Source organism: Oryctolagus cuniculus, chromosome 1 (genome assembly GCF_051225735.1).
Source record: "Oryctolagus cuniculus isolate XC-2025 breed Fujian yellow rabbit chromosome 1, ASM5122573v1, whole genome shotgun sequence".
Classification (NCBI taxonomy): Eukaryota; Metazoa; Chordata; class Mammalia; order Lagomorpha; family Leporidae; genus Oryctolagus; species Oryctolagus cuniculus.
The window spans coordinates 178141483-178168737 of record NC_142867.1 but is presented as its reverse complement, the minus strand read 5'-3'; the positions used below and the strand labels follow the sequence as shown (position 1 = coordinate 178168737).

Genomic DNA, 27255 nt, shown 5'->3' with positions numbered 1-27255 from the left:
GTGAGTGGCAGACACCCAAATACTTGAACCATCACTCTACCTCCTGGGGTGCACACTTGCAGGCAGCTGGATTGGAAGCAGAGTAACTAGGTATGAGGGCACTGTGGCACAGTGGCTTAAGCTGCTTCTTGGGATGCCTGCATCCCATAACGGAGTGCCAGTTCAAGTCATTGCTACTCTGCTTCCAATCCAGCTCCCTGTTAACATACCCAAGAAATAGTGGATGATGGCTCAACTGCTTGGGTTCCTGCTCTCCATGTAGGAGAATGCTGCAGTCTGCTGGATGGCAGGGGTGGAGAAAAGGAAAGAGTAGAGAGTGCTTCATCCACTGCTTTACCCTGTAAGTGCTCCCAACAACTGAGACTGGACTTGGTCTAAGCTGGGAGGCAGGAACTTAATCCAGTTCTCTCACAGTGGTGATAGGAATCCAGCCACTTGAGTCATCACTGCTGCCTGCCCTCAGTGTCTGCATTAGCAGGAAGCAGTAGTTAGGAGTTGGAGCTGACCACTGAATCCAGACACTCCAGGATGGGATGTGGCCATTCCGACAGACATCTCCCCTTCTCTGCCAGTTGCACACCCCCAGGGTTAATCATTCAAGTTCAGCATTCGTTGACCTGAGAGAGAGTAAACAATTATCAGGGCTGGATTTATATTAAAGAATAAAATATTATTACATTAAAACATACTGTTTAGTTTATTAGGTCCCATAGCTGTGTGATGGTGGCTTTTCTCTGATAGTAGGCTTAGTGATGCACCTGCTTTCTGAGGAGTAGAGAATGATACATATGTTGAAAAAGAATGATGTTTTCTTGTTCTGTTAAGACTTCCCTGTGTTTGGTTTGTTCTTTCAGTGAAAAGCTACTGAAGTATGACCACTACCTAGTGCCCTTCACTCTGTTTGAGTTGGCATTTTTGTATAAAAGCCAAGGGGAAATTGATAAGGCCATAAAGGTCCTAGAAACCGCAAGGTAAGTGATAAACACGGCTTTTCCTTGATTGCTGTGACATCAGGAATATCAATACCATGATAACAACAGAAACATTATACACTTAAAAATCAACAAATTGGTGCAAAATTAGTAACAAGGTTACATTTGCTAACTTATTCTTGGTTTATGCTCCTGACTTTTGCTGTTAAATTGCTATTTCCAACCCTCTTAATGCCTTCTTGTGATCATTGACAGATGTGTAGGTATCTGGGTAAGGGATTTCTAACAAATTGTCTTCTATATTAGGACTCAGAAAACTTTTAACGTAAATGATCAGATAGTATTTATGACATTAGTATAAAATCTCCATTACAACTGTTCAGTTATATCAGAAGCAACCATTGAAGAAAAATGAGTGTCTAGATTTGGTCTTTGTATCATAATTTGCCAACCGTAAGCATATTCAGTCACATCTGTTGTTTCCTTGAAGAGCCACTGATTCCATGATGCTCTTTGATCTACCTCTGAGTTCTTTCGGTCTGCTATGAGGGCTTCAGAATATTTTTACCATGTTTGCTGGATAATTGCTCTTAGACGGGTGATAATGTAAGGCAGACACCTGTGTTCTGTTTGCCTTCCACTCTTCATTCAGTGGAGAAAGAATGCCCTAATAGTTCTAAGTCATAAGTAATTTAGTGGTTCATTGATTTGCTCATGTATTCCAATTCAAATGTAAAGAAACTTCAGAAAGTTCATGGAAATGGATGTTATGAAAAACTACTCATAGATTTCAAAACTTTTTCATTAAAATAAATGCATTTCTTAATTGCATTTTCCGTGAACTTTTAGAAGTCCTTATGTGTCCACTGAGCATCAGCTGTGTCCTATACAATAGTTAAGGCTCTCAAGAGATAACTGTAAACTCAACAGTGTTTCTATTCTATTAGCTGGAGGGAGATGTTAAACAAGTAAGAAAAATCTCAGTGGTATATGCTTTGCTGAGATTTAGAGTGTGATACCTGGGTGTTACTTTACATTGATTCTAAATGATTTCCTTGAAGAGGTGATGTTGTAGTTGGGATTTGCATAATTAAAGCTACTTTTGAGGGTTTTGAGGGTTTGGTGTTGTGGCATAGCACTGCCTCCTGTGATGCTGGCATTCCACATGGGGGCCGGTTTGTGTCCTAGCTGCTCCACTTCCCATTCACCTGCCTGCTAATAGGCTGGGAATAGCAGCAGAGGATGGGTCTACTATTTGGGCCCCTGCTGTCCAAGTGGGAGACCGGATGAAGCTCCTGGCTCCTGACTTCAGTTTGTCCCAGCCCTGGCTGTTGTGGCCATCTGGGGAGAGAACCAGCAGATGGAAGAACTCTCTCTTTCTCTCGCCTCTCCCTCTGTCTCTCTAACCCTGACTTTTAAATAAATAAATAGTAAATCTTAAAAAAAAAGCTAGTTTTGAGAAAATCAGTCACCAGAAGATGAGAGGGCGCTTTCCTGGCAGAAGCCACAGCCAGGGAACCCTTCAATTGTGAAATTAAGTCAGTAGGTTGAAATTAAGCCACTAGGTTGATTATTATGCTTTTTATTGACTTGGAGAATAAAATAATTTAAGGACGAGAAGGAGCTTCTCTTTTGGACCATGATATTTTGAGGCATCTGTTAGATATCCCATGTGAAGATAGTAAGTTGGCTGTCAAAAACACATGCAAGATTGAGGATGAGATTTCAAAGTCACCAACACAAGAGACAGTGATATTTAAAGCTATGGTACTTGATGAGGTCATTTTGAGAAAGTTACATATCTGGAGAAAGGTCTAGCATAGTGCCTGGGTTATGCCGTTTGTCAGAGATTAAACAATACGATGAAGAAGATTAAGCTCTTCGTAATAAGATTATGTGAGTTAGGGAAATATCTAGGAAAGCCAGCTGAACAAAATGTTTCACAAAGAAGACAGAGTGGTCAGTTATGAGGGCAGCTGCTGAGAGGTTCGGCAAGGTTAAAGAGAATTGGCTGCTGCACTTGGCAGCAAGCCAGTCATTGGTGACTTTTGACAAGTGAGCTGAGAGGAGAAATGGAATCAGCTGCTTGAGACAGCTCTTTTAGGATGTTTAATTTGAACAGAGTGTAGTGATGGAGTGGAAGCTTCAGGGGCATGGAAAGCCAAGAAGGGCTTCCTTAAAGTAAAAAAAAAAGGTAAACACATCACTTCTTAAGTTAATATATGAGTGTATGACTGGTATTTCAACCATAATATCTATGTATCATCAAATACAGCTATTAGAAAGTTAGACTATAAATACTGCTATTCCAGATATTCAGTATGTGGACATATGCAAGTCCTTCCTGTGAAGTGCACAGTGAGACAATTTTTTTTTTTTTATTTGACAGGTAGAGTTATAGTCAGTGAGAGAGAGAGACAGAGAGAAAGGTCTTCCTTCCATTGGTTCACCCCCATAATGGCTGCTGCGGCCAGCGCTGCGCCGATCTGAAGCCAGGAGCCAGGTGCTTCTCCTGGTCTCCCACGTGGGTGCAGGGGCCCAAGCACTTGTGCCATTCTCCACTGCCCTCCCCAGGCCACAGCAGAGAGCTAGACTGGAAGAGGAGCAACTGGGACTAGAACCCAGCGCCCATGTGGTTTTCTGGCGCCGCAGGCGGAGGATTAACCAAGTGAGCCACGGCACCAACCCCGGTGAGACAAATTTATAATGATGAATGTAAATGACAAGTATTTTACAACTGAAAAGCAACTGGAAGTTACCACTGAGTCAAGGCAGTGTCAGTGATTTAGACACACATCCCAGTAATTTCAGGACTCTCAATTCTCTGCAGTTCCCCTTAGGTATGAGGGAACTTCAAAAAAGTTCAAGGAAAAATTAAATTAAAAGATAAATTTATTTTGGCATCAAAAATTTTGATGCCTATTTATAATCTTTTCTTAATACACATTTTTCAATAAATTTGTAAAATTTTGTATTTAGTTTTTATGCACTTGAAAGACCGACAAAGAGAGAGCTCCACTCTCATCTACTGGTTCACTCCCCAAATGCCCATAATGGGTAGAGCTGGGCCAAGCCAGACCTGGGAGTTGGAATTCATCTAGGTCTTCCATGTGGGTGGCAGGGACCCAGTTGCTTGAGCCATGACTGCTATTCCCAGGATGCACATTAACAGGAAACTGGGATCAGGAGCAGAGTCAGAACTCAGAGCCAGGACTTGAACCCAAGCATTTGCATATGGGATGCAGATGTCTCAATGGAGGCTTAACAATTAAGTCAAATTCCTGCCCCCTCCCCACAATGAATTGTTTTTGGTGAAAAACTATTCATACATTTCAACTTCTTTTGCACTTAAATGAACTTACTGTTTAACTCCATTTTTCATGAAATTTTTTAAGTACTTTCATATTAGGAGCTTTGCCAATTTGCCACTTTAGGTGGCTAGCCATGTAGAAAATACTCAGTAACATCCTTTGGTAAACTCTAGTAATATGTTGACTTTGGTAAACTCTAGTAATATATTTTCTGGGTTACCAGTAAGTAGCCCTTAGAAATGTGTAAGGCAAACAGCTATAGAAAAATATACCAATACAAACAAGGTGGTTGTAAGACCATTCTGTACAGCTGTCCCATTTTGCAGATTCTTAACAGTTCTAACTAGGTAAAGTCAACATGGATTATCTATGTAGGGTTTTTAAATGACCTTTGAGTTTCTGTGGTTCATTCTGGCATTGGTCTGATTGTTACATAATTATTGATCAAACCATTGATACTTGTATGTAAGCAATGGAATAAGTAATTTTGGCATTCTCAGTAATCCTGCTTTCATGCAATTGTTCCAAGGTATTTTTCTTTTTTTTTTTTCAGTCATTGGTTGTGTTCACCATGTTTAAATGAGCCTTCCTTAAAACCTTCTAATTTAAAAAAGCCAAACTTGGGGCCAGTGCTATGGTGCAGTAGGTTAATCCTCTGCCTGGGGAGCCAGCATTCCATATGGGCACCAGTTCATGTCCCGGCTGCTCCTCTTCTGATACAGCTCAGGTGATTGGGCCCCTGCATCCAAGTGGGAGACCTAAAAGAGGCTCCTGGCTCCTGGCTTTGGATCGGCCCAGCTCCTGCTGTTGCAGCTATTTGGGGAGTGAACCAGTGGATGGAAGACTTTTCTGTCTCTCCCTGTCACTGTCTGTAACTCTACCTCTCACATAAATAAGTAAAATCTTAAAAAAAAAAAAAAAACTGTTCAGTTTGCTAGACCCTCCTCATAACCTTCTTGCTGTGCTTGTGAGTGCCTTTGTGATTAAGTAGAACCTTGCTGCTCAAAGTATGACCTTTGGAACACCACCAGGAAGCTTCTAGAAATATAGACTATCACTGTCCTCTGTCCTGTCACCTCTTACAGAACCAGGAAGCTGTACTTTCCTAAGATCTACTGTTATGCCTGTTAGGGTTTGAAAGTAAATAAGGAGATGAGCGAGGGGGGTGGGGAGGCTGCTTGTGCCCTGGGATACACAGATGGTTTGACTGTACAATTTTGTTGTTATTGTCTTCAGAAACAACTACAAGGACTATTCCCTGGAGTCCAGACTACACTTCAGAATCCAGGCAGCCCTGCACCTCTGGAGGAAACCTTCCTCAGAACATGATTGATCAGAACACCAACTATGGAATGTTCCCTCACTTGGCATCACCACCTGCTATAGATTAGATCGTGTATTAAAGTGGAAATATGTTTATGTGAATAAGAGACAAAAAAATCCAATTTTATTATCAATATTTGCTGTCATCTGAATGATGATTTACTGTTGGTCTACATAAATTTTTTTCCCTATGGAATTAAATTCAATAGTATCTAGAAAATTTTTATTTTTTGCATCTCCAAAAAAGATTTCATATTAGATTTTAATTGGGAGGTGGAGAAGTCTTTTAAAAGACTTACAGGCACATGTAGTCTAATTAGATTAGTTATTTTTTAATATTGATGTGAACACTGTTTAAATAGCAAATGTCCTACATGTTGAGCCATTTTTAGATTTCTTGGTCAGTTAAACTTCAGAGGTATTCTGTTGCCCAGTATTTAAATTTCAGAGGAGAAATAAACATCACTCATATTTTAAAATAGCTAAACAATGACCTTCTGAAAACTCTGAGGAGAGCAGGTGGAGGGCATGGACAAGGATGGGACGATGCAATTTGTGGTTTAAAGACACTTGCATCCATGTGATGAAATACTAAGTTATGGGCTTTTTTTAAAAAAAATCTTCATGTTGGTTAAAGGTGGTGACATTTTTGAGAGACTATCCAGTTTTTGAATGTATTTAAGTCTATTATAGCAGAATTTAGAATTAAAAAAACCTGTATATCTAAAGGGAAATAAAAGTCATATTTTGGAAATTATCCTTAATCTTAGCAATGAAGCCTGAAATATATACATTGGTTATTTTTCTTATAGGAAGCAAAGTTCCTGCTGCTTTAAATGATATGTAATATATCCATAGTTTTTACTTCTGTGTCAGTGAGCAAGATCTAATTTTCTAATCTCTCTAGCACTGTGATTATTCCTTGTAAATATTTGGACTTGTGCTTATTAGTCCTTGAGTTAGATGACAGGGCATGGAGTGAGAAAGAGCCCAGCTCCATATGGTCCTGGCTCTGCCACCAGTGAGCAGTTAACAAGGTGACCTTTAGGGGGTCCCTGGCTCCTTGTGCCTCTCACCGTATTGTCATCTGTGAAATGGACAAAGAACAGATGACTTCCAAGGTCCCTTTCAGCTTTATAACTGTGAGTCTGTGTATTTATTTTTTACAATGTTATGCGTAGTCCAAACCACTCCCACCTACTGTGCCTTTTATTTTTCAATCATCACCATTCCTCCCCCTACTTCCCCGGTATGTGTAGTGTGGCTAAGGACCAGAATGGATCCAGAGAAAGGAAAAAAAGTTCACGAGTTGACAAATCCAGGTTTTATGCTTTCTATTTCAGTTTTGAAGAAGAGGAACTTTGTCATGGAATCCTATACATTTGAACAGGAAATGAGGAGTTTATCTTTGTTGGTTACTAATTCCATGACTTGAAGTAAGTGAGTGACCCTTTCTGGGCCTTGCTTTCTTCAGTGGGGAGAGCAGCATTAGGGTTTCTAAGCATCGGTTACCATCTCAAAGCTATTGACTGAGGTTGTAATCTTTGAAAGAAGCATGGACATTCAAAAAGCTATAAATTTATTAATGCTTTTGGCACCAACAGTAGCCCAAATTATGAATTTGCTCCTTCCTTGCTGTTCCCGGTTGCATGAGCCTATGTGCAAATGGTGTTTGGTGTTATTTCTTTCAAGGTACTGATTCTTTTTATTTTTAATGATTTATTTATTTATTTGAAAGGAGAGTGACAGAGAGAGGGAGAAAGATTTCCCTCTGCTGGTTCATTCCCCAAATGTCTACAACAGTTGGAGCTGGGTCTAGTGAAAGCCAGGAACCCGGAACTCCATCCAGGTCTCCCAACTGGGTAGCAGGGACTCAAGTGCTGGGGACATCATTTGCTGCATTCCCAGGCACATTAGCAGGAAACTGGATTGGAAGCAGAATAATTGGGGCTTGAACCCACACTCTGATATGGGGTGTGGGAGTCCCAAGTAATGGTTTAATCAGCTGTGCCTCTACGTTGGCTCCTAAGGTGCTGATTCCTGATCAACACGTAGGCTGCATTTCCAGTGCAGGATGATTAACACAACTTGAGTCAGAGTACCACTTCTTCAGATAGATCAGTATGTGCTATACACATGAATTATGTAACTTTAATTACAAAGAGGAGATAAAATTGACTGTCATTATAGTTTAAGTTGCAGTGGAAAATACGTTCCAGAATTATTGTTGTGTATAATTGTAAAAAAGCTTGTAAATTGCTTAGGTGAGCTCTGGTAGCATTATTTTGTAAAGCATATATACCTATATTGTTTTTGTGGGAAGCTGCAAGTCATAGCTGAGTCACTCAATGTTCTACTGTAAAATGAAAAATTTTTAAGCTAATAGTTGTTTTATTTTAACTATTTTGAAAGACATATAACAGAGAGTCATCTGTCCCATAAATGTTTTCCTTTGTTATGTTTTCTTATTTTGCTTTTATTATTACTTCCTGTTCTTTTGATGGACAATCTATGCAGTGGATGTTTAAGTACTGTAATATCATTAGTGCTAGAGATGTTTGTTTCCTGTCGTGTTCAAGGAATTGTACTGGCACCAGTTGCTGGCGACATCAGCTAATATTACATTTTTGGAATTACTTTATGATTTTTAGGATATTCTTTGAAGAATGAATATTGAAGTAGCAATGTTTTATTTAATCTTTTGAGGTGCATATATGAGGGGATTGGACTGCCAGTGTGTCTGACGGTGCAATTTGTGTAGTTCCTGGTATGATTGCCTTTTTTTGTGGTTGTTTTGCTTTGTTTTCTTTTAAATGGGGAGTCTGAGTTCTGATAGGTGCTTTATAAAGAGGTTGTGCTTTGTAGGGATAATGACAAGGAAAGCATGATTCCTGCTTGACAATTAATGGAAAATTAATTACAGCTGCTTTTGACATAGATGCTGATGTTCTCTATGCTCCTGGGGACACAAAGGTCTCAAGTCATATGGGATAAAATTAATTGATTATTTCTCTCTTCAGAGAGCAGAGATGAAACAGAAACTGTAGGGAGGTGAATTCTCAAGGAATAATTTCTAATCAGTGGAACAGTCCAAGAGGCTGATACAGTGCGACTAGCTCTTTTGCAAAAGAGTGAATATAGCAGCAATATGTGACTGTTATTCAGACCTGGACTAGAAGCTTGGAAAGCTTGGACTAGTTGGTTGTTGAGGCCACGCTATGATTCTTGCTCAGGGCTTCAAGTCAGCGGGTTGTGTGAAGTTGTTAGTAGAGGTAGGTACATTATGATAGGTTCTGAAAGTACCTGTTACTAATACTCATCATTATTCCACTTCTGTTGTTTTGCTAGTAGAGATTTTCCACCCCTTGGATATTTAAAAAAATTATTTTAAAAATGGTCTTTGTAAACAACTAGAAAAATTTCTGGAGTTTCTCTGGTTAATTCTCAAAACTTTTTCACATCTTGTCCTTTCCAACCTCTGAACAGTATTGCTTCTCCTTCCTTCCTGCTGGGCCAGTACAGTGGCCACGTCCCACATGTGGCTTTTGAGCCCGTGGGATGGCGAGGGCACGTTGGTACTGCCAAGTGTCAAGGGAGCATTTCTTCATGCATGCACTTTTCTTTAAAGGCCTTCCAATGCCTGGCTTCCTAGAGTTCTGGCTTTGACCTGCCATCTACTCTGCCTACCCTCTCACCATGGTAACATTGTCAGAAGCACGGCTTTTTCTGTTCAAGTGCCCTTAAACTGTCATCATGTTTGCTCTGCAGGTGATGGAGGTCATTGGCATGTTTGAATGTTGTGCTCTGCCACTTCCATCCATGCAGAACTCCTTATTCTTATTTGTAAGATTCCCATTTAAATCTAATTTTATAGACATTCTTCACTTTTCCGGAAAATACAACTGTTAGAATTGTAGAAGAGTGATTCTTACATCTGAGATAGCAGATTTCATGATTAAATTATCTTCCAAGATAATAATATTCTGAAAAATTCAGTGACATCTTTTCAAGCACTTTATGTTATCAAGGTTTTCCCATTGACTCAACTGGCCTAGTAGTTCTAAAGGTTCTTAGATACAAATTAGCTACTAAGAAAATAATTTGGCAGATTATTTATTTAATATTATGAATTTTATGCCTTTTGCTGCCTATTGATTTTTCTGAAAATTTCTGATACCTAAGTTACATGCATAAATATAATTAAGACCTATTTTTGGTCTCTTTAGACAATTAGTGCTTAATTAATTGCAGCTAGTTAATGCAGTTATTGATCAGTAGACAAATATATAACACTGTATAAATATTAAATAGACAATGTTTTATACTATTCTTTCAGAAGAATTATATGATTTTTTCTACATTGTTCTTCCTCCACCAACCCAATTACTTACATTCTTTCTCTTTAAGTATCAGATTGCTTATTGTAGAACATAATATTGCTTCCTTGTTGGTAGTTTGTCTTTCATACATTTGCTATTAGATTTGGTGGCTTTAAAACTGTTGAACTTGAAATGTAGGGAAAAGTACATATGAGAATTTTTACCATCAAGGAAAACCTTTTTGGGTTGAGTAGTTAGGATTTGATCATGATGCTTGAAACTGCTTCTTCAGAGGTACTGTTGAAATCCAACCCAGTCCAGTCTGTCTGTAGCCTCATCATTTCAGAAAAAAATGACACACGGACTACTTAGCATAGAGAGATGGCTGAGCAGGTTCTTGGCCTGAACTATTCAGCGGGATCCGTAGATCCAGCTTCAGAAGACATGTAAGCCCCATTCCCTCCTATGGACAGTGTACCCGTGACATGTGTCAGCATAGTACTACTGTAACACGACTTTGTCTAGAAAAAGCAAAGCAGCTGCCTCACTGTAATAATGCCTACAGATGCCTACAGACTGAATGCTTAATAGGAAAAGTCAAGTACTTTCAGACCAAACTTCATTAAGTAAAATGTGTTGCATAGTAACAAACCAGTATACCTTGTATGATAATCTAGTAGTTCTAAGAAATGCATACTTTAAATGGTGAACTTAAGGGATGCTGGCACATCCTAGTGGGACTTTTTATTTTATTGCTATGTAATATCTTCTAGTAAATTGGTTTAATTATTGGTAGTTGGCAGGCACCATTTGAAGAAAAAAGTAAAAGAAACTGATCTCAGTATTACCTAAGTAAATAACCAGTGAAATTGAATTAAGAATTTAAAGTAGAATACTTTTTTCAAATTTAAAGGAATTATATTATTTTGAAATGCTGGAAGGTTTTATTCAGTGTGAAGGTGTGATGCTCTGTGCTTTGGGAATCACACAGACATTTGAATTCTCTATTGTTGATGAATCCGAATGGCCAGGTGGCAGTTTTGGGGGTGGTAAATAAGTTTAAATAATTTTCATTAATTAACTTTTTTCCTAAAGAGATTATACAGTTGCTTTCTATAGAGAGATTTGTGATATTTTTTAAAGAAAATAATTTATATGAAAAGTTTATGGTGAACACCTAAAATCTTAGTTTATTGCTTCAATTTAATGTCCTAAGAAAACAGTGCTGTTGGGTTCTGTTTAAGATCTGTAGAGGAAGAATATGTGTATTTCACTGTTATGTGCTGACCAGAAAAATTACTGAATTCTCAATAAAATGTTGTTTTCTGATACTGTATTGGGGAAAATTCTGTAACTAGTTAATGTTTTAAAATTATGTTTCCCTACTGCTGACTCTTGGCATCCAAATACTTAAATGAACACCAATTGAGTAATTTCCATAAAAAAGAACTTCAAAAAGTTTGTGGAAAAATTGGATTAAAAGAAATGTATTTTAGCAAAGGAATTTTGAATTTCACATATAGTTTTTTCAAATACACATTTTCCATGAACTTTTTGAAGATCCCTTTGTAGTAGTGTTTGAAATATTTATTTGCAAATGTGGATAGGGACATTTATGTGTTTTCATGTAAGTTTCTAAATTATAAGTATAGCCAAATATATATATATGTATATACATATATACATGTGCATATATATATATATAATGAAATTGATTAGTTCATTACTGAAATTTATTCCCAAAGCTTCATTTGGGAAATTGTGCTTTGCCTTAAAACATACAAAATAGACCTGTCTTGTGATGTAGGCACCTAATCATAATCTTAACTTGACGTGTAAGAGGATTTCTACTTTCACAACATGTGTTTTTCCACTTTTGCTTGAATTAAACAAAAGTAAGGTTGGAAGCCTTAGCATTTTGTAACTGATGGGAAATCTCCTGTTGGATCATGACATCCAATCTACCTGTATGTACTTTGCAATGCAATTTTCTCTTAGTAAAAATCATCAACATTTTATCTCACTCTTTCTTTATTACATTTGAGCTTAGATCTCTTTCTTTCCCATTTTCAGTGGTCACACTTTTACAGAGAAAAACATTTTTAGAAGCTGAAGATATAATTTCTATGTAAAATGAATGTGTTAGTAACATCCATCTGCTGATCAAGTAGGCACCGGTTCTGGTATCAGAAAGTGAAATAGATTGTCGCTATCAAAGCATTTTATCTATACAAGTGACAAAGAAAACTGTGAAGTTCTGATATTTTTAATATAGAAATGACATTCCCAATGAGTATTCTCTTGCTGATTTTGTGTTAATGGTATCATCTATGATTTGTGAGTTAATGCTGATGTGAGACCTAAGTTTCCAACATGGAGACAGCAGTCCCCATAGCCTATTTTTACCATTAAGATGTTTTTGAAAACAGATGTCATCTTAGAAATTATATTTTTAAGTGCAGATAGATGATCACAGCTTGAAAGTCAACATGTTTTATTTTTGATTTCTTAGTATTATAAGAGTACTGTGTATCATTAGATATGTGTTTGAGTTGGAGATTTCCTCAGAAATCTGTATTTTCATATTGCTACAACTGGTTTACCTGCAACATGCAATTGTTATTTAAATAAATTACAGTTGATGGACTTACAGTCTTATTGTGATTGGTCTACATGTGAAAGCTGTATGCAACATATGTCTACTGGCCTTTCATTGTCTTATGATGTAAACTTGAAGTTTTCTTTCTTTTTTCCCTCTCTAAACTTAACAGGCAAGTATGAAAGCCCTTCTTTGTGTGATGTTCTTGGTTGAGTGCTGGGTGTGAACACATGAATGTGATGACAGTTGCCTCTAGGGAGGGTTGCCTTCTCTTTCATCTTTTTATAGTCTATTTAATCTATTTAATGGCTCAGAGATGTAGATTAGCAGATAACTTGTCAGTTTTAGGAGGAATCTTCAGCATTCAGCATAGCGCAGAAAGAAAGTGCTAGTCCCTGTGAATCAAGATGTCTGTATTTAAGCCTGGACTTGGCTAGACTGTGGAATGTGATGCCCCTTCCCAGCTACTTAACTTCTTTGCACTTTGCCTAGCCCCTCTGTAAAATGGGGACAATTATGCTTCACTCAGCCCTCAAGAGTAGAGGATGAGACATGCAAGACCCACAGTGAGCAAATCCAAAATGAGATATTTCCTTGTTCTGCTCCCTCCATGTTAAGGTTGGTTCATGTCTCAAAAGCCAGGCACTTCCATCACTGGGTGGCTTTTTATGATGTAATTCAGTAACTTGAGTTCTTTCTATCTTGTGGTTCTGTAGTTTCAACTCATGACTGCTAAAATCTGCCCTTTTAAAAGATATTTTTTTTTTCATTTTATTGGAGAGACAGAGAGAGATCTTCCATGTGCTGATTCACTTTCCCAAAGCCTGCAGTAGCCAGGGCTGAGACAGGCCAAAGCTAGGAACCTGGAACTCTATCCGGGTCTCCTATGTGGGAGGCAGAGACCCAAGTACATGAGCCATCATCTACTGCCTCGGGGTGTTACCATAGTTGGCTGGAACAGAGGTTCTTGTTCACCCTAAGAAGAGAATTTCAGATGTGAGATAGGTGGTAAGCAAGCTATCACAGTTTAATGAAGCAGTACACCTGGCAGGCCAGATGGGCAACTCACCAAGGAATGGAGTGCCCAGTATGCATTTTGATGGGTATATATGGCTGTGGAGTCCAATTCTTCCCTCTTTCCCCTTCCCCCTCTTTTGAAGTATTGCTGGAAAGACTTTCTGGGTGTGAGACTCCTCCTGAGGCTTTATTAGACCCCCAAATAGCTTCCTTGGTGCCAGCCTACTAAGATTCCCCTGGCATGTTCCCAGAAGGTGTGACTGGGACCCTTGTACAAGGTTATGGGACTTGGTCAGGACTTTTCATGTGTAGATATCAGACTGCTTCTGAATGTTTCTAAAGCTGCTACCTTCCTTCCCACAAGGGTCTACCTTCCTACCTAGCGTAAGGATGTGCATTAGCAGGAAACTGGTTTGGAAGCAGAGTGGCCAGGATCCAAACTGAAGTGGGAGAGGTGGGAGTTCATTTTAATCTAGGTCTTTGCTTTTACTTAGAGAAGCAATCTAAGTACAGGCACATATACAGTATGCAACATGGTTTATTTAAGAAGTGAGAAAGCAAACACACATGTGGGCATAGTTAAGTGGAATGGGCCAGGAAGCGAAAGGGGTTGGGGAGGGAAATGGAAGGCATTTTCAGTGCCTCCTTTTGTTCTGGTCTCTACCAAAAGAAAGACTCACTCCCAATAGCCATCTTTTATAAGGCCAGAAGGGGAGTGGCTACATGGCACCGCCCAACCCAGGTCTTAGGTGAAGGGAAATACATCCTGGGAAGGGGGCCATTTGACAGGTAAGTGGATAGGATCACACTGCAGTGCAGGGGAGAGTGTGTGCAGCTGCCAGCTTGTGACCTTAATCTGGCTACCTGCCTCATCCCATATCATTCTCCCCTCACATTTCCGACCCTGTATGCTAAGAGAGTGCTGAAGAGTAATGATTCATCTTCTGTATCTACTTCCTGCTGATCACCGTCGTGGGTTCTGCCTATCTTGGGTTCAGAAACCTCTTCCCATCTCATCTAATGGATCTGTCCCAGAGGCCAGAGAATGTTCATCAGTCACTGCCAATGGCTGTAGCTCAGCGGGATCATTATTTTGAGAAGCTGTTGAATTCTGAAACAGACAACTTTATCAATCAGTGTGAACATAACTGGAAAAATCAAATTGCCAAGTGGCATGCCCTTTAGGAAAGGAAGAATATATCTTATTGTTTTCAAATAGTGGGTGCTGATAGATTCTGCAAATGAGAAAACCACCTAGCCTGAGCATAAAGATTTTTAATGTTTGTTTTTACAGTGAACTTACTGCTAGAGTATATGTGACAGATTCCATTAATCACTTCACATGCTCCTCATTCTATCAGTGTATGTTTAAGGCTAGTCAGTTATCCATGACTACCTTAGACAGCATCCACACACTTCCATACTTGTTATAAATACTGGGCTGAAGTATAGGGTAGGTTGCCCAAAGCAATGGACAGATTCTTAGTTAGCTTTTTGTGTCATACCAGGATCTTTGATTGTTACTCACTAAGGAGTTTTTCTGCCAATAGCAGCTTCCTGAGAGAATCAAAAGAGGTATAGATAACACATGTCTGCCTTAAAGTACAATAGCCTCGATATGACAAATGCAAAAGCTTCACTTAATATTTTTGCCATTTGAAGAGGTATTTGAGATCCTCCATTGGTTCACAAGAGTAGGCAGATTTATCTTCTGTATGTACCTGTAAAAGTTTAATCCTTGAATTTCCCAGGTTGGGATGCCCTGTAACTTGACTGTGGTAGGAGTACTCAGTAGCATCCCTTCCATTTAGACTGCAATTGATCTGAAGGGGATACTTCCCTCCAAGTCTTTGATAAAACTAGGTATCCTGGGGATGTAGGCTATTCATGACTTTCGGGATCATGCACTGGAGAATTTTATTAACATACTCACCAGAACCTTTTGTACCTGACCTAAATTAATAATGCACTTTATCTGATCTTGAGTCTCTGAATCAAAGAGGATGTCAGAGGTGAGGAAGGGCTTTCCATATAGCATTTTAATAAGATTTAAAGTAGACTTAGGTGTCATTCTCATCCTGAGAGGGGTAATAGGCAATCATTTAATCAGTGTTTTCTGAGGGCTTTAGCAAAGCTTAGCCAGAATTTTCTTAAGATTGTGATCAGCCTTTTGGACTATACCTAATGACTGAGGTCTCCCGAGAGGCATGGAGATAAACCCTAGAGCAGTAGCTACCTGTTGAGTTACTTTCCTTTTGATATCATGTAGTCCTTTTCCTTCAAATATCCAAGAGACTATCCATGTTAAAGCTTCTCTTCCCAGAAGAGTTGAGTCATGTATTTCCTTAACTATTTCATTGAGAGGCCACTGGGAGAATAACCTTGTGATCTGAAGTCCACCAGTCTCTATTCCCTATTTGGTTTCAAAATAGTCAGAATAGTAGTATTACAAGGAGATTGGCTTGGGGCCGGCGCCGCGGCTCACTAGGCTAATTCTCCGCCTTGCGGTGCCGGCACACTGGGTTCTAGTCCCGGTCGGGGCGCCGGATTCTGTCCCGGTTGCCCCTCTTCCAGGCCAGCTCTCTGCTGTGGCCAGGGAGTACAGTGGAGAATGGCCCAGGTGCTTGGGCCCTGCACCCCATGGGAGACCAGGAGAAGCACCTGGCTCCTGGCTTCGGTTCAGCATGGTACGCCGGCCGCAGCGCACTGGCCGCGGTGGCCATTGGAGGGTGAACCAACGGCAAAAGGAAGACCTTTCTCTCTGTCTCTCTCACTGTCCACTCTGCCTGTCAAAAAACAAACAAACAAACAAAAAACAAGGAGATTGGCTTGGAACCAAGAGTGAATGTTCAAGAAACTTACCAATCTAGGGTTGAAGTCCCCTATGTAGCTTCTGGTTTTATGAGATGCTTTTCCCGATGAGAAAACGCAGTCTCATCTTTTAAGAAAACCCTGACATGGTAGGCTGTCCAGGTATTCCTTGATGCCAAACTTAAGGTCTACTCTTATTTCTTTAGGAAGATCTTATAGACTGGGATCTGCCGTAGTACTTGATAAAATTATAACAAATGACTTAGACATGGGAGAAATTAGCTTCAGGGTAGCACTTAGGGATAATAAATCTCTCCCAAGCAAAGGGATTGGGCATTTAGACATTACCAAAAACTGGTAAGAGATGAGGATATCCTTTAACACACTAAGTCAAAGTGAATATTTTAGAGCAAGTTGTATCATCAACCCCCGTAATAATAATAAAAGTCTTTGAGGAAAGAGGTCCTTCATGGGAAGTTAGTACACAGTGACTCCTGTTAATTTCACAAGTTAACACTCTTATCTGTGACATCAGTGAATACCCAAGACTCTGACTGGGATGCCTAGGTTGTGGAACACTCCGGAGTCCTCAAATCCCATCAGTCTTTAGACAAGGCCAAGAGCTAAGTGGAAGTTCTTATCTCCCTTCGAAGAGGATACTCCTTGCACAGTGCCCTGGCTTTCCACATCTGAAACGCTCTCTTGTGGGCTTCTTAGCTAGACCACACTGCTTTTGGGGCTGATTCTGAGGTCACTGAGTGTTGATTAGAGTAGTTGCCATTTTATGGACTGTTTCCCATGTTAACCCTCTCTATATTATTAAACACTTAAAATGTTACTTTTGCTATCCAGCTCATGGGGATTTGGGATCCCATGGCCAGTTTCTGAAACTGTACCCTTAGGAGGAGTGAGTCCATAGGAATGAAAACAGAGTCATATACAAGTGAACATTTCATAGAACCTGAGAAGACCAAAATAGAAAATGGCTCTCCATGAGCCTAGTTATACTTTAGCATGTAACTTAAATATGTAATTTGTACCTTCGAATCTCTTTTTGTACCCCAAAGTGGGGCTCCCTGTTGTATCCTGCCCGGGGAGGCGGTCTTTCTGCAGGTTGATATAGGGTAATTACTACCCAATGCCCCTGATATAGTCATATAAGAAACTACCGTGCCTGGAGTCCATGGCCTCCAGGGGACATACTGCCATCATGAAGATGCTAGTCCATCTAGAGACAATCTAATATGAAATTGAGTCATGTCCACAACATCCCAAATTAGCTTGGGGACTGTTCCCACTATCACTAGATAGACATTTGGAGGCAACACTTCATGCTTGGATGCTAAGTTCCTGGGTGATAAAAAACAAAAACAAAAAAGTAAAAAGTCAGCACAGGCAGGGTTCTGAGTGTCCTGGAATTTGTTTTGTACCCTGAACATTTTCAGGGAATTTATATTGCCATGCCTAGGGCTTGTGACCCCAGGAGGCATCGCCATCATTAAGGTCCTATGAACCAGAAGGGGCATTTAACTGGCACCTGAGATGTGTCATTCAGGGCCCTTCCTTTCATCCCAAATATTGAGTCTTTTACCACCATCTCTAGGGACTCTAGTCCCAGGAAGCATCGAAACCCATTTGGAGTGCATGCCAGAGTGTAAAGTTGAGGAGTGGATTGAGCCAAGAAGGAACAAGGGATGGGGGAAAGAACTAGAGGGCACCTTCAGCGCCTCCGGTTGTCCTGGTTTCTTTCTTTCTTTCTTTCTTTCTTTCTTTCTTTCTTTCTTTCTTTCTTTCTTTCTTTCTTTCTTTCTTTCTTTCTTTCTTTCTTCCTTCCTTCCTTCCTTCCTTCCTTCCTTCCTTCCTTCCTTCCTTCCTTCCTTTCCTTCCTTCCTTCCTTCCTTCCTTCCTTCCTTCCTTCCTTCCTTCCTTCCTTCCTTTCTTCAGGCAGAGTGGACAGTGAGAGAGAGAGACAGAGAGAAAGGTCTTCCTTTACTGTTGGTTCACCCTCCAATGGCCGCTGCGGCCAGCACAACCTTGCTGGTGCTTCTCCTGGTCTCCCATGCGGGTGCAGGGCCCAAGGACTGCACTCCCGGGCCACAGCAGAGAGCTGGCCTGGAAGAGGGGCAACCGGGACAGAGTCCAGCGCCCCAACTGGGAGTAGAACCCGGTGTGCTGGCGCCGCAGGCGGAGGATTAGCCTAGTGAGCCGTGGCGCCGGCCATGTCCTGGTTTCTGATGAAGGAAAAAGAGAGCCTTCCTGGTTGCTGGCCTCTTTATAAGTTCAGAAGGAGAGAGATGTGGCATTCCCAGGCGAAGGGAGATGCATGCTGGAAAGGGGGCTATTTGACAGGTAAATGGATAGGATTACACAGGGTGGGGTGTGTCTGGCTCCCAACTCATGGCTCTAATCTAGTTCACCTGCCTTGTCCCTAAACCAGGCACTCTGAGATGGGATGCAGGTATTCCCAGGGACTTAACTACTGCACCCAACACCCTCAACCCCACTGTATCTTTCTGTAGCAATCAGCCAAAGGTGGAGGGTTGTGTGTAGGAGGAGGTGATGCATATCTACCATCTGTTCAAGCTCCTTTGGCTAGAACACAGCCACCCAGCTTCACTTAATGACAGCAGAGGCAGGGAAATGTAATCTGAACCATGGGCACCGGGAGCAGAGGAGATGGGTGTAGCGACTGGTTAGCCTGTTTACCATATCCCCATTTGGGCTGATCCGCCATGGTTCTCCCAGTGTGTCTTGTTCTTCCCTGCTTGTCTTTCCTTTATTCTTTGCATGAAAAGCTTGATAGGTTTGCACATGCATCAGTTACAACTCTTAGAGTGGAAAGTCCAGGAATCAACTTGAGCTAATTTAAAAAGAAATCCCTGAAGCAGATACTCTCAATAGATAAAGGACATCTTGTGGGTTCCAGGGGCAAGAATATGGAAGATCTCCAAGCAGTATTTGACTTCAGAGTAGAAAAGCTCCTGAGATCTGGTGAACGTTCCTGCTCTCCTTAGGTATGCTTCCTTCTCCACTGATGAACTGCTAGTATTTCACAGGCTCTGGAAGGCAGGAGGAGTTCACAGGCTCTGGAAGGGAGGAGGATGTCCACAGAGCAAAGGCTAATTTTTCTCACGTGCCCCATCTCTCTTCCTGGGACCAGCTCCACATTGCCCTCACCAAGGGCCATCAACTGGTAGAGTCTCTATCAACTGGAGGAGTGTGGTGTGTAGGAATGGGTCTTAAGAGCATCCACTTGGTGGGGCCGGCGCCGTGGCTCACTTGGTTAATCCTCTGCCTGTGGTGCTGGCATCCCATGTGGGCGCCGGGTTCTAGTCCCGGTTGCTCCTCTTCTAAGTCCAGCTCTCTGCTGTGGCCCGAGAGGGCAGTGGAGGATGGCCCAAGTGCTTGGGCTCCTGCACTCACATGGGAGACCAGGAAGAAGCTCCTGGTCCTGGCTTTGGATCGGCACAGCATGGGCCGTAGCGGCTAATTGGGGGGTGACCCAACGGAAGGAAGACCTTTCTCTCTGTCTCTCTCTATAACTCTGTCAAAAAAAATTAAAAGAAAATGTTATTTGTCCTCCACATAGGATTTACATGCTCCCTGCACAGAGGTTGGAGAACCGCAAGGAACACTTCCCCTCAGAAAGGGAAAGATCCAGCAAGCACTGGTTGCTCACTCCTCAGATCTCCCATGGAGAGCCTCCCTGCCTCGAGAATAAGCAATGTTCTTTGATTAGAATTTCATCTGTGCTCTGGAAGGAGCGTTTATCACACCGAAGAGAAAACACACCTGACTTCTGCTCTGGAAACCTGTACTATCTTTATCACCCCAAGCAGCTTATTATCCAAACAGTGCTGAAAAGATAATTTGACATAAAGCTAGGCAGCACCTTTTCCTTTGAAATGTGTAGAAAAAAGAAAGAGACCCTTGGAGAATTGTCTCCCACTGGTACACTGGTGGGTTGAAAAGATATGTTTTTTTTTTAATATTTATTTATTTGAGAGGTAGAATTATAGACAGAGAGGGATAGACAGAGAGAAATGTCTTCCACCTGCTAGTACACTCCCCAAATGGCTGTAATGGCTGGAGCTGGTCTGATCCAAAGCTAGGAGCCAGGAGCTTCTTCCGGGTCTCCCAGGTGGGTGCAGGGGCCCAAGTACTTGAGCCATCTTCCATTGCTTTCCCAGGCTGTAGCAGAGAGCCGGATCAGAAGAGGAGCAGCCAGGACTCGAACTGGTGCCTATATGGGATGGTAGGGCTGCAGGCAGCAGCTTTACCTGCTACACCACAGTGCCGGCTGGATATGTTCTTAAGATGATGGGGTCGGGCCGGCGTTGTGGCTTACTAGGTTAATCCTCCGCCTGTGGCACTGGCATCCCATATGGGTGCCGGGTTCTAGTCCTGGTTGCTCCTCTTCCAGTGCAGTTCTCTGCTGTGGCCCTGGAGGGCAGTGGAGGATGGCCCAAGTGCTTGGGCTCCTGCACTCACATGGGAGACCAGGAAGAAGCCCCTGGCTCCTGGCTTCGGATCAGCTCAGCTCTGGCTGTTGCAGCCATTTGGGGAGTGAACCAGCAGATGGAAGACCTCTCTCTCTCTATGCCTCTGCCTCTCTGTAACTCTGTCTCTCAAATAAATAAATAAAGCTTAAGGAAAAAAGAGATCTATATTAGATATCTTAGTGTTGTGAACAGAGATGTATGAATGACTCTGGAATTTGGAAGTCTGAGTTGACATAAGAAGTTGGGAATCCTTGGCAGGAAAGATAGCATTCAGAGACATGTGACTGGAAACTCATGAGGAGAACCCAGTATGATATTTGGTCTGAATTATGAATGCTTTGCAGCCTCCAAGCTGAATGGAGCCTGTTAAGGTTCCGATTGGATAAAATATACTACAGATGAAGAATACAAAGCACAAAGTTAAAAATGAGCTCTTCTGATAAGGCAATTAGGGCCTTTCTCTGGCTCTTTGAAGACTCTCATGTGTCTAAAAGAGGCAGTGTGTCATTTGAGCTTCAAAGGGGGTGGGAGGAAGCCAAGCAAAAATCTTACATTTTAATTAAGAAAATTTGACAATGTTAAACAAGAAGCAGCTGCAAGGGGGAAGATTGTGTGCATTTTTAGCCCCACTTTGTAAGCCTCAGATTGTCTCTGGAGCAGAATGGAGCAAATTGTCACAAATCTTGTTTTCTGAGAAACCAGTTATATCAACATTACGGCATGGCCCTGCCACAGCCAGCATGCCAAAAATAACATGAAAAGGAGTGACTGCAAATCTGTTTAGAATTAAGCCAGTAATTATTGCGTTTGCGATCATTTCCAAGAATCGTTCCTACCCAAATACTAAATGGAAAACAAGAGCAGCTCACTCCAGCCCTGAAAATGTTCACTTTCATTTTTCTGCTTTTCTTCACTTACTGAAGATTTATGTTAATCAACTATGAATAGTTTTAAACAGAGCACTTCTATGTTGAAATTAATAGCAATGTAATTTTAATAATTTGGAGACATTTTTATTTAATAAAAAAAGGAAACTTTTCTTTTTGTTTTTTATTTCTGTGTCTGAAGTTACTTCAAATAGTTAAAAAAAACAAACTTCTTAAAGCCGTGAATACAGATATGTGCTCATTTAAAGTCCTCGGACCTATTTTTCCATTATCAAATAAATTTTAATTTGGCAAAAAATGGATGAACATGTAGATAAGAGTGGTGACAATGGAACTAATGTAGCAATGGCACTTAACCCTCTTCCTTTTGTGTATAAAATATCCTTTCTGGAAAGAAATAGATCCCTTGTTGCAGGAAAATAATTTTAAAAATGATTGCAGTAAACTAGTTAGTAAATTCCTCTTTGCTTAATATTTGTCTGGCTACATGTTCCTGTATTCTCCCCATCAGCAGAGCATGTAGGTATCTATGGTGCTCATTAATCTATAGCAGCAATGTATGTTCTGACTATCCATTGCTTTAGGAGATTATTTTTTTGCAAACCCTTGCCTGAGATTTATGTCTCACTCTTTTTTTTATTATTATTTATTTGAAAGTCGGTTAAAGAGAGACAGAGGCAGAGGCAGAGGAAGAAAGAGAACCATCCGTTGGTTCACTCTGGCCAGAGCTGGGCCAATCTGAAACCGGAAGCCTGGAGCTTATTCTGAGTCTCCCACGTGGGTATAGGGACCCAAGGACTCGAGCCATCTTCTGCTGCTTTCCCAGGCCATAGCAGAGTGCTGGATTGGAAGTGGAGCAGCTGAGTCTTGAACTGGCACCCATATGGGATGCCGGCGCTTCAGGCCAGGGTGTTAACCTGCTGTGCCACAGTGCCGGCCCCTACATGAATGTTTCTTAATAGACAGTTGTCAATGACACTGCAGCTGATGGAAAGAACTCCAAAGGCCTTTGGCTCAGAAACATCTGAGAGGGTTCAGCTGGACTGTAGGGCAAAGATGGCCTTAGGAGTCAGATGCCCATTCAGCCATCTAGCTTCACTGGGGTCCAGGACCAGATGTCATTCCCCAGCCATTTCCCAAGCGGTGTGTGGAGTACTGGCAGCGAAGTGATTTAGTGCAGAGCCTCTACTTTTCTCATCTAAAATTTTACAACTTTATATTTGCAGGGTGAGGGAAGGCCAGAGGCACCAGCACTATCTTTAAATTCTCTTACTGTCTAAGCAGAAAGTGAGATGGCATGGAGTTCTGGGGACATGGAGAGGGACAGCATTGGGACTGGTACCTCTCTCTGTACCTCGCTCTCCTCCTTATCTTTCTAGATGGTATCTTTCTCGATGTTCCCAGACACATATATAAAAATGTAGTAAATTGTCCAAGCTTTTGATTAACAAGCATCACAGCTGGATAATCATTGTAGGGGGATGTTGTTGAACAGAATGTGGAGACCAAGGGAACATAAATTCTCAATAATTGATGTCAACACCCTGTGTTTCCCATTTGATGATGGAGCAACAAGTCAGTGCCAGGTCAGCACGATCTCCTATATGTACAATCCACTTTCATGGCTCTTACTAAATGTCTAAGCCACAGGGAAGCACAAACTTGATAAGTGCTCTATTTTCTCTTCCAGGTTAATTTTCCTTTCCTATATCCCCCATAGCGATTTTTCCATTAGCATTTGATGTTCAATTTTCATTTCCCTTAAAATTGGTCCTTGGAAGTATTCCAAAGTCTTAGGAAACCTAAAAGATTGGATTTCACCTTGTTCTGTTCTCACCTATTTCATCATAAAGTTGCTTTCCTGATTTATTTGAGCAATCTTCTGCCCTCCATTGGAGGGGGGGTCTATAAAATTTAGGCCAAAGGAAAAAAGTCTCCTGTTGCAAAGCAAGCAAGTTTCTTCCTCCAGATGGCCTAGAGCAGCCAGCCAGCTACCAACTGTCCTCTCATTAGTGTCTTTTGTTGGCTCTCCCATGAACGTTGCTAAGCATTTCTGACTCCACAGTACTTTAAGCTCACTTGGCAGTAGCTCCTTCCTTGGAGAGGACCCGGAGATGAGGCTAAAGCTGCTTCCTTTCCTGTCTTTGTTGCTAAGAGTGACACAGGTAGTTCACATTGAAGCTGGTTGGGCTTCCATGTTCTTTTTTGCAACTGTTGTTGAGGTTGTGCTTCCTGGTTCTGGGTTGTGTGGCTCAGGAATTTGTTTAATGGGAGGGGGAGGGGAAAAGGAGAGGGAGAGGGAGATGGAGAGGGAAGACCAGAGATATCTCAGAAACTGAATCATGCCTGCAAAAGCCAGGAGCTAGGGACTCAATCCTAGTCTCCTATTTGCGGAGCAGGAACTTAACTACTTGAGCCATCATCAGCTGTGACCCAGGGTGCACACTAGCAGGAAGCTGGAAACAGGAACAGAGCCAGGATGCGAACCCAGACTCCAGTGTGGCATGTGGGTGCCCCAGTCTTAACGGTTATGCCAGTTGCCCACCCCATCCACCCTGTCTTATGCTTGTGTGAGGGTTCTCTCTAGGAGGAGGCCACCCTACGGAACCTTCCCTGTTGGTTTTAGATCTGTAAGAGCAGCTGGCTGTGGCTGGCCATTGTGTTAATTAAGCTTTCTGCAGAATTTTGGAAGCCTTGAAATGCCCAGCTGGGACAAATCACTGACACGTACCTTTATAGCAATAACTTGCAGATGTGGGGACTTCAAAACTTTGATAATCTCTTGAAAATGGCCCTAACAGAGCAAGGGTATTCAGCTCGTGTGGAAGAAACCCATGGATTAGTGACGCCAGGAGTCCGATTCTGCACTTGCCTCTGCTCGGTGGACCTTGGGTAGTGTTGCCTTCCCGAGGACTACATAGAATAGTGGAAGAGATACGTCTAGAAGCTTCCTGCAGGCTTGGGGCCTGACTAAGCCTTAGCGTCGAGAGGGGGAGGTGGTAAGTGGAGGCGCTTTCCTCTCCAGGACAGCGGCCAAGCAAAATATTTTTCCTAACCAAGGTGGAAAGGCTGAGAGGGGATTGTGGGGATTGGCGAGGAGGAAGCTCAGCCTGGCATTCTCAGCTTAGATGGGGTTTGCTGCCATTGGAACTTCCTTCAGCGTTCAGCAGAAATCACTCTAGGTACTTTAAGAAGGAAAGGATTTAAAACAGGAAGTTAGGTGTTGTGAACACATTGAAAGTGTTGGTCAGCGGGGTTCTAGGTGCCGCCTCCAGGAGAGAGGCGAGGACGTGGAAGAACTGACCTACCAGCGGAAGCTGGAGAGTTAAGAAGCTACCACGTTTAGCAGTGAGGTCGGAAAACATGCTGTGCAGCTGTCGTCCCGGGGTCAGGAGGTCTCCTACTGTCTGAGTTGGAACACAGAACCTGCTGCAGAAAAGCCAGCGGCATCACCTTGCTTGCCAAGACCCCGAAGGTGAAGGAAAGCAGGGTCCCCTCACTTCCACCTTCGAAGCTGCTGCAAGGGCATCGAGTGGGCTTCATCTGATCTGAGCAGCGAAGGCGTGTGAACAATGGTTTTTTTTTTTTTTTTTTTTTTTTTTTTTTTTTTTTGACAGGCAGAGTGGATAGTGAGAGAGAGAGACAGAGAGAAAGGTCTTCCTTTGCCGTTGGTTCACCCTCCAATGGCCGCCGCGGCCAGCACGCTGGGGCTGGCGCACCGCGCTGATCCGATGGCAGGAGCCAGGTGCTCCTCCTGGTCTCCCGTGGGGTGCAGGGCCCAAGCACTTGGGCCATCCTCCACTGCACTCCCGGGCCCCAGCAGAGAGCTGGCCTGGAAGAGGGGCAACCGGGACAGAATCTGGCGCCCCGACCAGGACTAGAACCCGGTGTGCTGGCGCCACTAGGCGGAGAATTAGCCTACTGAACCGCGGCGCCGGCTCGCTCTTTAGCTTCCAAGCTTCTTCAGTTCAGGAAGGCACACTGGAAAGAGGTTGGGCTGGATATTGAGCAATGGTTGTTTAAACGTAACAGATCTCCAGCTGTGGCTGGGCCCCTCGGCTGAGCAGTAGCTTCAGGTGCCCCGGTAAGGTCAGGGACTAAGAGCTCCCAGGATGCTCCTGAGCAGGGGTGCTGGCAGGAGTTCCCCAGAACAGACCTATCCAGGCAACAGCAGGGCTGGAAGCCGCGGCGCGGACTGCTGGGAAGGTAGAGCTGCCCCTCTGGGTAAAGGACATAAACCTCTGCGGGGGGCGGTATCTGTGACCTCAGGCATCTTTCTTGGTATTGGAAGTCCCCGTTTGCCAATGCTGTACCCGGTAGCCGCAGTTTTGAGGGAGGAGGGAGCACACACTCCAGGGAGGAGGGTGCTTGCTGACTAGCTTCACCCCAGAAGTGTCCATGGTCACAGCTGTCAGGTGAGCTTGTATGCAGGTGTATGACGGGGATTGCATGGCTGAGGGTTTTGGGACCTGCATTTCCCTCTGGTGGTGCTGTAGGCTTCAGGAGCAGCCTTTAGCACAATGAGTGTGTTGATTGGGGGCTGGGTGATCTGGAGCAGCGTTGAGGGGTTCGTAGTCCTGATGAGCTCACTCCAAGAAGATGAGTGTTCATAGACTGGCTGCTGCTGGGCGCTGAAGTTACTCTCCGGCTGTCAGGGCTTGGCCCGGGGCCATGGAGCAGGTGGTCATGTGATTGTATCGAGGGAGTAACTTTACAGCTGCACCGAGGATGGCTGCTTTGTGCAAGATCATGGCAACGCCTGCTTTAAAATGACCATGGCTTCCCATTTGTGTGAGGCGAAGGCCAAGCTCCTTATACAGCCCTGAAGACTCTATTTTGGTATGGTCCCTAAGACTGACTTGTGCGTTCTCTTCTCCCTTGCTCTCTCTGCTGCACCACACTCGCCTTCTCCCTGTCCCTCAATGTATCGGCTTGTGTTCACCTCACAGCCTTGGCTCTCGTCATTAGCTATACATTAGCTGTATACAGGTTCACTTCCTCTGGTCTTTGATTAACTTCTCATCAATGGAGTCCAACTGTTACTGCCTCAGAGGCTAGAGTTTCTAGTTATTCCCTTAACAGGAAATGGTCGAGTCCTATGTGAGGCAAGTCACAAAGTTCAGTAAGAGATGCAGAAGATTGAAGGGAGAGAGACACTATGCTTATGGGTAGAAAGTGAAATAGCGCAGTGATACTTATTTTTCCCAAATTAACTTCCCAAACCCCAAAAGCTTACCAAGGGAAAATTGATCCTAAACTTGAAAGTGAAGAATGATCAGTCAGTAATTAAGATAGGGAGAGAAATTAAGAAAGGAAGGCTAGAAATATGTTGCCCTACAAACTAATGGAGCACAAAACGGCAGAAGCTGTAAAAATCTGGTATTTGTAAAAGAAATGACAAGACAGTCCTGAAAACAATCCTTGCAATAAAGAGGAATTTATGATAAAACATCACACATCACGTGGGAAGTGGTTATTTTTTTATGCTAGGTGTATACCCAAGAGGGCTAAAACCTTTCATCCACACAGACATTAAACATTCAGTACACGAATG

General features: G+C 42.4%; 1 protein-coding gene across 10 annotated transcripts in view; it reads left to right on the top strand.

Moving 5' to 3' along the window:
• The window catches only part of TTC39B (tetratricopeptide repeat domain 39B), a 152673-nt gene extending 140142 nt beyond the window's left edge, over window positions 1–12531 (top strand). For 9 of the 10 annotated variants that reach the window (XR_016223799.1, XR_016223801.1, XR_016223804.1 and 6 more), the window contains 2 exons: window positions 855–971; window positions 5480–12531. Coding sequence is in view for 5 of the 10 variants with exons in the window: in XM_070052366.2 (XP_069908467.2) it covers window positions 855–971; window positions 5480–5576 (214 nt within the window). In the remaining 5 variants the exon portion in view is untranslated. The remainder of the gene's footprint in view (window positions 1–854; window positions 972–5479) is intronic. The other variant, XR_016223802.1, reaches the window with a different exon arrangement.
• Window positions 12532–27255: the final 14724 nt, after the last annotated feature.